This window comes from Perca flavescens, chromosome 9, assembly GCF_004354835.1.
Source record: "Perca flavescens isolate YP-PL-M2 chromosome 9, PFLA_1.0, whole genome shotgun sequence".
NCBI classification, from domain to species: Eukaryota; Metazoa; Chordata; class Actinopteri; order Perciformes; family Percidae; genus Perca; species Perca flavescens.
In genome coordinates this window covers 19031425-19041683 of record NC_041339.1, presented here as the reverse complement: position 1 = coordinate 19041683, position 10259 = coordinate 19031425, and the positions used below count along the sequence as shown (strand labels likewise).

Here is a 10259-nt window from a genome sequence, read left to right as displayed (position 1 = left end):
TCTACATGTACAAACACTCAGCCTCACCTCCTGCTGCCCTTGCGGCCTGTTTGGATGTCTGCACAACACGAGAAATGTGTGCAGCGCGGGAACATTCGTCTGTGGCGAGGATCTCTGAGCGGGAGTACAGATGCCTGCTATTACCAGCCTGAAAGAATAAATACACTAGACATCACAAGCACGTTTGATCTGTTTTACAACTTCCCCACATTCAGCTCAAATACTTTTACTTACAATAGCCTTTATTAGTTGGCAATTTATATTTAGTCATTTTTGGACACTTTGATCTTTTAGTTATTTTTATATTATGCACATCACACAAAGACTCAAACCCTCAGCTTATTAATTTTCTTATTGTCAACAAAATTGCATGAAAAGACCACCAACAACAATGAATTGATCTGTATCATCTGTGCAAAAGCCTGATCTATCTTATTAGAGTTCCATTGTTGCCACACTAAATGAGCCACACTGTTGCACTGAGCGACATGTTACTTGTTTTTAAGGATTTCTGTCTTCAGTGGAAACTGATGGGTACGGAGCTAAAGTTGGAGTTTTGGTCTTAAGACAAGTTTTGTTGATAATATGTATATTGTGTCACTGTTGCTTTATTACCATGCTTGTGACCCTGGCTCTTGGACAGGGGACCGTCAGCCTGGAGTCATCTGTCTTCTCTCCAGGACATGCTGTGCAGCTGTAGGTCTGCTGGGTCGACTGGAAGAGACATTTCTGTCCCTCCTCGTCATCCTCTCCCTCCCCATCGCTGTCCATGGCCATGGCATCCAGACTCAGTCTGTTAACACAGCATAGCAACAAACACACAGCAGAGGGTTTACCAGGCAGCGAAATGTATCTATTAACAAAAACAAAACTTTTGAGCGAGACACTCTATGTCCCGAGTTTATTTTTGTGTTGCTTTTTGGTTTTGCTTTTCATTAAGTATTTTGGTGCACTGCGTTGTTTAAGAAGCAGTGAACGAACAACCAACTAAACCACCAGAAACACTGAGTACAGCATGTTTTTTTTTTTTGTTGTTTTTGAGAGTGACCATGAGCAATGTTAAGTGAAGCGAAAGGTTATTTCAGGTAAAAACATATAAAAAGACTAGATAGTCAAGTGCAGTGGGTGTAATTACATTAATCTATGAGATTGCTCCCTCCAATTCTTTCCATCCTTTACAGCCATCCATCCATCCATCTTACCTCCTCCCCAGGTTGATGGGGGACAAAGGGACACCCCAGCTGTGCCTCCGAGACGTTGACATGGATCTGACTAAAATAGGAACGCTGTCCATGTCTGATTCTCCATCAAAATCCATAGTGGGTTGCTCCTTTACTTCCTCTGGTCCTGTTATTCCTTTTGCTGTTTCCATTGACCCCAACAGTCCATTCAGATTAATTGTCAAGCTAAGCCCTACAGCAGGGCCGGAGGAGTTACCGCGGTCAATGGTACAACCTGGCAATAACTTCGGACTTAGCTGAGTGACCACAAAGTTTTGATGAAGTTCTTCTGCAGGGTGTATATAATAAAGGGAAGATAGCGCATTGTCCTGAGGGGAGAGTGTGCTCAAAGAAGTCTGTGCAGGCTGGTTGATGGCAGCACTGTCTGTGTTTAGGGACACCTGTGGGCCAACATTTAGGGTTTTGCTCTCTGGGACTGTGGTTACTGTGGAAGGCGCTATCTCTCCCTGCAGGTCTTTAAAGTACTCCGAGTCTTTGAGAGAAGAGCTTAGGCCCAGTAGGTCCTCCACACTGCTGCTCACCTCCACACAGGGGCAGTCGTAGTCGCTGACTACTGAACACGCATCCTGCAACTCAGCAAGCAGGGAGAAAGGTGTAGGATTTAAAAACAGAGGGGAGAGAGAAGAAAGACTTGGAGAACAGAGAGTAGATAAACAAGATCCAGCACCAATCCAAAATTCAAGTAATGCAAGTAAGTCTATAGCCGCGCTAGCAGCTCTGTGAGGCTGTACTAAGGCAAAGCGCTTTTTTAGCTTAAGGCTAACATGCTCGCCGTGACAGTGCTTATGTTGCTAATCATTGGCAGGTGAAATGTTTTATGGCCATGTTTGTCATTTTATTTAAGAAGGTTAGCATTTGCTAATTAGCTCTAAACACAAGGTGGAGGTACTAGGTTGATGGGAATGTCATTATTTGTGCAGGTATTTGGTCATAAACTATAGAATTGGACAAACTGAAATTGAACCTTATGATGGAAGGTCAAAGTATCAAGGTTATTACAATGCATCCCTGGGAACACGAATTTCTGAACCAAATGTTACGGCAATCCATCATATAGTTTTGAATCGATTTTTCAATAAAAAAAAAAAAAAAAATGTTAATCTCATAGTGGTGCTAAATACAAAGTCAGAGGTTCACCAAAGTCAGAGGATTCATTGTCTGGGAACCATGAATGTCTGTACCAATGAGATATTTTAGACTGACAGACATTGCCATCCCTACAGCCAGGCTGCTAGCATGGTTAAAAAAGGAAGGAAAACAACATTTCCGAATGATTTCCAATTTAAGAATACAAAGAGCTTTACCTGGTCTTTATTGGTACTACCGAAGAAGACATCCTCAGAGATAGAGGCAGGGGATAGTGAGGAGGAAGATCCTGTCTCACTGGGAGCATGAGGCTGGACACAAATCTGGGCACTGGGAGGCCCACAGGACTGACATGGCTTGCACTCTGATGCTGAAAGATAATGGATGCAATGTTTGTGAGTTATAAACATTTCCTGAAAACTCAATAAATTAAATAGTAGCACATTTAGAACAAGAACACACGGAAAGGCAGACGTAGCTGATTTTAACAGCTGCACAACACCTGTGTAAACAATTTCAGCGATTTGTGTTTGATGGAGGAAAAGCTAAGTTACTGCCCTTTTTCTCCATCCTCTCACTGAAAGCTCCTTTACATTTCCACTGCATAAACAGTTTTCTGGATTCACATGATGCCACAAACCACTGTCATCATCGCAAACTGCTTGGTGAGCCTGCATTAGTCTCCATGTCAGTGGTGGAGAGCTGGAGATTATTCACTCACTGAGCTTTCTGTGGCCTGAGAAGCTGCTTGCCTGTGGTAAATATTGTAATATTCTACAGTAAGTCATGCTATATGAAGGAACTACAGTACAGTACAAAGGCATATATGGAGTTTGGCATCACATATTTGAGATAAAAAAAAAGTGTAGTTGTAATATTTCTTACATTTTACTTGAATGGAAAACAAATGTTTCAGTGTCCCGTGGTGTCTGAAAAGTCTGGTCAGGCGTCTAAGTATGTCATGTTCACTGTTAAGGTTTCAGCCACACCATGCCCATCTGAGGAGGGGAGAGCTGCAGCTATGACAGGTTACATAAGCCTCATTTCATAAAGCTGTGAACCCAAGCCTTACCCTAAGCCAGGCTGGTTCCACAGGGCCTGACTCAATGCTCCTTCAATAGATTTTTCCCTGTTTCTGTTCCTTTGTGAAGGTACATTTTCTGATTAACCATGACCAGTGTAAACTGCATCTGTTGCTGCTAATGCTATACATGCCATGTTATATTTGTGATTTCAGTAATGAAGGAATGGTGAAAGAAATGCTGCTCTGACTCTCTGAACTATAAAACAGAAACATGCTAGGAGTATATAAGTTGTTATAAGTAGTTAAAAAGCTTTTTTTTTTTTATTTCTTTTTAAGAATCTAATTAAGTTTCTCCTTTTTGTTTACACATCTAACAGAAATGGAGCAACATTAGCATTAGTTGTGTTCACTATATTCTTCTCTTGAGCTGCTCCACTTTGTTCACCAGCTGGTCGGTAACTGTGTCTGTCTGCTCTTTGGTGCTGGGCAGGTTAGCCTACAGTGGGTTTATCAGAATTATTTTGCTAAAAACAGCTGCCCACAGTTGCTGGAAACAAGGTCGATGAGAGCATTGAGACTCAACAGTAAATTTGTGGGCTAAAAGATCATAAAATGCTACGTGGAGTAACCCTTTTCACGTTACACATAGTTATTCGATGTGTTGGTGATATACACACATTAATAAGAGCAGCTTTGAAAACAGAAAAGATATTATGCTATAAATTATGGACGTTAATTTGACTTCATAGCTTTTCTTACATATAATACTAATAATCTCCATTTGTTTTTTTAATTCGAGTGTTGGTGGAGATTGTTTTGCGTGGCTCACTCCTCGACCATTATTGTGTTGGGCAGTGAGATCAAGTGCAGGCAGGCCACACTCAGAGTCCTGCACCATGTCCTGCTATAAACCAGCAGCATCCACTCCCCTCTTCAGCGCCACAGCCAGAGATGCTCTCACATAAACAGACAGACAGACACACTGTGGATCTATTTTCTGTATTACTAAATCACTCCCTGAGGGATGGCAGTGTCCCCGTTGGAGGGAGAATTTGTCAGCATCCAAATCCCACTCGGGTTAAGTGTAAACTCAGACACTCGGTACAGATACAGCAGTGGCTGCTTGATGCTGTCTTGTAGTGCTGCTGTAGCCTTTTATGGTTGGCTTCTCATATCTGCTAATACATCCCACAAGGACAAAACATCAGCGCGTGTGTCTCCATAACCGTTTTGGCACTGTCATACATAGTCAGCTGTTTTCCCAATAGTTTGGCTCCACATAACAAAGGTGGTCTGCTACTAAAACTAATGACTATTTTAAACTAATAAATAACCAAATTACATTAACACTTCACCCAAAACTCTTTAAATTATTACACTTAATATTTAGTCAATATAATAATAATAATATTAATATAGAATTAATATAATAATTCTTTATATTACTTGTATTTGTTCCTCTTTTCTCTATATTGTTATTCCACAACTGTGGTAAATGGGTTTTGTGGACTCGTTCCTTATTCAAGTCTAAGGATAGAGGGTTTACATATATTGCACAGATAAAGTCCTCTGAGACAAAGTTTTAAACTTGAGCTATATAAGTAAAATTGACTTGACTTGTCTTGACAAATGCCCTACAATCAATCAACTATTTTACTGAATGTATTTAACTTAAGCGGATTTTTTAGAGTAAAAAATAAAACAATGTTTGTGAGAATTGTTCTTGATAATGAATACAAGCTCTAGTGGTGCAGTGCTTTCTTATATATTTTTCCTCAAAATGACTAAACAGTTTAGTTTTTTATTTTGTTAAAACTGAAGGAGAACAGTGGTTCCAACAAAGTAAACACAACTTTGAATCTGTATAAATAATAAGAAATATCATACACAATTATGTCTAAGAAATGTAATATACATCATGCAGAGTGTAGATGACAGATTTGTGTGCCACAGTTTGTAAAACTGTTTGTGTTTGATGGGCTTGTAACAAGAAGGAAATGATATGCACATGTTCACCACAAAGCTTACTGGACATACGTTTCCAAAGCTCCATGACAATCACATGAGGAACTCTAGCATCATCTGATACGGTCATTTGACTGCATGACAAGTTTATGACAAAGAAAATTGATTTAGAAAAAGGTAGTCTACAGATGTGTTTTCAACAGAAACAGTAGTACAATAAAGACCTTTTTATGTATCGTTAAGATCATCCTGATGAGACGCACACACACACACACACACACAGAGCCTATATATTACCCAGCTACCAAAAACCCAGATAACAAGGTAAAAAAATCACACTTGTAACTTATCCAAGATAAACATATTATTCAATACTTCAAAAAAAGTGTTTGGATTAAGGTCACGGTGACTATTCAGTACCTTGATGATTCACAGACTTGTGTAAAAGTTTAAGTCTGTCTGTGTGTGTGTGTGTGTGTGTGTGCGTGTGCGTGTGCGTGTGAAAACACAACACAGAGCCTGTTAGATCTGAGGTTGAAGCATACATCAAAACACCTGTCATCTCACAGATCCTCTTTGATCAGAAATCGGTCCGACTAGTGTTTCAAAGCTCCGAGCCACACAGACACCACGACTGAAGCTAAATGGAAGCATCCTACACGGCTTCTTTATATCTAAAAAAATGTCATATTCCTCTAAAGATAACAGCATGGGAACAAACAGCATGAAATAATTTAAGCTCTGCCTGCTATAGAAAAGGATAAACTGAAAAAAATTGTAGTGTCTGCAGTGTTTATAAAGCTCCACTTGTCAGTCTTTTTCTCAGTGAACTCAGTTTTTTTTTTTTTTTAAATGGGATTTTTTCTTTTTTTAAATCACACCAATACTACACTAAACATAAAACCCTTCATTTAGGCTCTACAGGTGGTACAGTGGCAAATGATCATTTTACAAAGAATTTTTTTCTCAATTATAGATGCATGGTGACATTTGTGCCTTCTCACATCCTATACAATGCACCAGGGTTAGAGATGACTCTCTGAGCTTTGCAAAAAAAAAAAAAAAAAAGATTTTATCTGATAGACAGCAACCTTCACTCACCACAAGCCCAAATCAGTTCAAAATGGTAAACAACAGCCAACACCTCCTCCAGAGGTCACATCCAGTCCACGACCTGTACTGGATGACAATCCCCTCTTCTCTCGTTCCAGTTTTATCCACTCAATGTTCCCTCTGAGCTACCCAACAAACTAAAAACACCTCAAGTGTAATCTAGATGTAAAACAGGTACCTCTTTTGAAGGACCATCTCTTCATCCAGAGTTTGGAGAAGGAGGGCCAGGAGTTGTTAAGAAGAGAGTCCGCCATACGAGTAGCGCAGTGGGGAGGCCAGCTGGAACTGGAGCTCGCTCACACTGGAGCTCTGGCACCCAGTGAGAAGAAAGGGGTGGGGGGTGGGGGAGAGAGAGGAGGGACGGAGGGAGGGGAGAAAGAGAAAAAGAGGGAGAGAGAGTCCAAGAGAGCTACTGGTTGGGATTACCTCCCCAAAAAAAGGACAGAAAAGAAACAGGAAAGCAACAAAAAAAAGGTGACAGTGGGAAGAGAAAAGGAGGCATGAAAATGTTTTGCTTTGGATATGTGAACATTTTTGTCATGATGCTTTCATCAACTTGTCAGGATACAGTGTACGAGTGGAGTCACTCCAAACAAGGTTTTAAGCTTTAGGTTTTACTTTAAGACCATCAAGAGCAGGTGTTAGAAAACAACAGCTTCAGGTACTCAATTTATATGTTCTAGTGAACAGTGGATCTCGTAGTTTCTTTTTTTTTAACGATTGGGCATTTAGTTTTTATGGGACAGGTGAAGACATGAAAGGGGAGAGCAAGGGGAAATGACATGCAGCAGAGGGCCGCAAGTCGGAGCCGAACCCGCAGCCGCTGCGTCGAGGAGTAACCTCTATATATGGGCATGCGCTCTAGGTGACGCCCAAGTTTCATAGTTTCTGATAAAAAGTTAAGGCATGTCTTCACTGTAGACATTTTATAAGATGATTGCTGGATGACAAGAAACCAAGGAAGAGGTCAGAAATGGGTGTTTGGGGTGACACCGGGGTGAGCAGAGGGGTAGTAAAGGGAACAGGGTTCAAAATTAGCACCATCTACTAGCCAAATGCTGGTGAAATATGCAAGTGGCTGGTAGATTTGCTTCACTCACCAGCCAGAAAAACAATAGTAATCTATTGTAATAATTGTAAACCCTGAAAGGGAGGTATTGTATATTTTAATAGTCTAAGATCTCAGAAATGTCAGAAAACATGTTATACTGTTCCAGACCAGTTTAAAGATGCATTTTTTAAGGAAATAAGGCAGAAAAAGAGAAGGAAGTATACGCAATGAAAGCATAGGCCAATGATACATGCTGTCTTTTTCTTTTCTACTTATTCTGAGTCACAGTGGCACGAACCACTACATCTTCTGGGAAGAAGTAAAGCAAGTAAGGTCTTTTAAAAAGATTAAAATAACTGTGTAGAGGAACGATCACCACACAGCACACAAAGAAAGTGTAACTCTAACTGCTCCAGCTACAAGACACAGAGGCTGACAATTGTTGCAACCATTGCGCTTCTTAATTTGCACAAGTGTAACTACGGATGACTGTCAAGTTCAGCTCACTGCACATCAAGTGGAAAAGTCTTCTCAAGTTCCCACAGACAGAGAAGGCAGAACACTGGCACAGAAAAGGCGAGTTATGATGTCCTAAAACGGAAGTCTACTGCATAAAAACACCTCACACTTTAAACAATGCATAGACAAATGCAAGGAAAGAACTGGGCCTTCGTGTGTAGATCACAGTTTGAAACTCCAAATTCAAAAAAAGCAACATAAACTCTACTTACATTTGATGATAGGTAACAGATGGCAGCATGTAAATCTTCTCTGTTCACCTAAACAAAGTAGAAGAGCAGAGAAAAGATGGTTTAAAGTCCTTCAGGCCTGACGGTGTACGCTCTATGTTCACACTGACTCACAGAGAGCCAGCAGCCAGCCACAGGATCTCAACCCTGCTTCCTCTTTTTCTCGTTATTTGCAGCTGAGAACAAAGTGCTGCTGAATGGCCCACGCATACAGTTTCACACATCGCCGCTGCTTTAAAATGTGTCGTGGCAGCTCACACATTCGATGGTAGCACAGCACTATAGGATAAGTGTACGTTGTGAAATCTTCTGCTGACAACCAGTGACCTATTGGCAATAAACCTCACAGACTCTTAAAAACATTTTTGTTGTGACAGATAAATTCCACTAAACTGAAAGCGATGCATTCGTGATTTAGTGCACACGTCAGTGAGTTGTAGTGTTATCTTATGACTTCCATTAGTCTGATCTCTATTCTTGTGTTGTGCATCTTCATGTTTTGCAGCTTTGTGCTCCCCCTGCACAGCCCTGAGGAACTGGGTTAGGAGGAACTAGCTGTGTTTGTAGTGGTTACAGTCAGAGCATAACTTCATCAGAATCTCACGTTGATGCACGCTGTATCTCTGCTTCTCATCTTTTATTCTGAGATCTTACGGTAGTGTGTGAATGAACGCAGAGGCTCACATGAATTAGCTGCCAGTCCGGATGTTACGAACAACTTTGAATCTGAAATACAATTCACAAACAGTGAGGAGGGTACGGGCTTACAATGCATGAAAAAACAAAAATTTACAAGGTGTGGTAGAATTTAAAATTGTTGAAAAAAAAAACATTCTACAATAAATACAAAACAATATTTGAAATATAAAAATAAAAAATATATTGCATTCTGATCAAAATTGCCAAGTTTAAGGTTAATAGGTTGATTCCATTCTTTCTTTTGCAATTTAAAGAGAATTAAAATGACAGGGAGCCCGTTTGAATATTTGACTCACTGGGAAAATCTGGGCAAAGGAAACACTAACCCTCTCAACTACTGTCAAGATGCCCTTGAGCAAGGCACTAAAGTCGTGTGATCTGATCATGCAGCAGCAAGAGGTCTATGGGTAAACTTAGTGAGGACAAAAAAGCACGGTGTGCAGTGGATGTAGGATGTAGTAGAGTATTCAGAGCTTTTACTTAAGTAAAAGTATCAATAACAGAGTTAAAAATACTCCATTTCAAGTTTTACTTACTTTAGGTAGTAAAGTAAGTAAAAGGTACTTTAAGTATTATCAGCAAAATTTATCAAAAGTAAAAGTACTCATTTTGGAGCCCAAATGGCCCCTACCATACCTATTATATCATGTGGATTATTATTACAGAAGCATTATCTTGTAAGCAGCATTTAAATGTAGCTGGTAGTTTTCTGTAAAGCAGTGCAATCATATTTATAAGGTCATCTTATATATTGTACATGCAAACCTGTGCTTGTGGTATATACGGTACTGTGCAAAAGTCTTAGGCAGGTGTGAAAAATGCTGTAAACTAAGAATGCTTTCAAAAATATAAATAATGATTGTTTATTTTTATCAATTTACAAAATGCAAAGAGAGCGACCAAAAAAACATCTAAATCACATCAATATTTGGTGTTACTACCCTTTGCCTTCAAACCAGTATCAATTCTTATAGGTACACTTGCAAAAAGTCAGGGATTTTGTAGGATTGTAGTCAGGTGTATGATCAACCAATTATAGTATATAGGTAGTTATACTGCATCAGCAAGGTCTCTCCCAGACAAATATTTCAAAGCAGACTGGTGTTTCAAGATGTGCTGTTCAAGCTCTTTTGAAAAAGCACAAAGAAACGGGCAACGTCGACGATTGTAGACGTAGTGGTCGGCCAAGGAAACTTAGTGCAGCAGATGAAAAACACATCAAGCTTATTTCCCTTCGAAATCGGAAGATGTCCAGCAGTGCCATCAGCTCAGAGCTGGCAGAAACCAGCGGGACCCAGGTACACCCATCTACTGTCCGGAGAAGTCTGGCC

General features: G+C 40.1%; 1 protein-coding gene across 5 annotated transcripts in view; it reads right to left on the bottom strand.

Annotated features, from left to right (window-relative positions):
- arhgef18b (rho/rac guanine nucleotide exchange factor (GEF) 18b) overlaps positions 1–8292 on the bottom strand; it is a 46013-nt gene extending 37721 nt beyond the window's left edge. For 4 of the 5 annotated variants that reach the window (XM_028587127.1, XM_028587128.1, XM_028587129.1 and 1 more), the window contains exons 1-5: positions 6608–6697; positions 2546–2697; positions 1203–1807; positions 616–793; positions 28–148 (exon numbers count right to left, since the gene is read on the bottom strand). In XM_028587127.1, coding sequence (XP_028442928.1) covers positions 28–148; positions 616–793; positions 1203–1807; positions 2546–2697; positions 6608–6683 — 1132 coding nt within the window. In that variant the 5' untranslated portion in view covers positions 6684–6697. Of the gene's footprint in view, positions 1–27; positions 149–615; positions 794–1202; positions 1808–2545; positions 2698–6607; positions 6698–8211 lie in introns of those variants that run through there. The other variant, XM_028587130.1, reaches the window with a different exon arrangement.
- Between the last annotated feature and the right edge of the window lie 1967 nt (positions 8293–10259).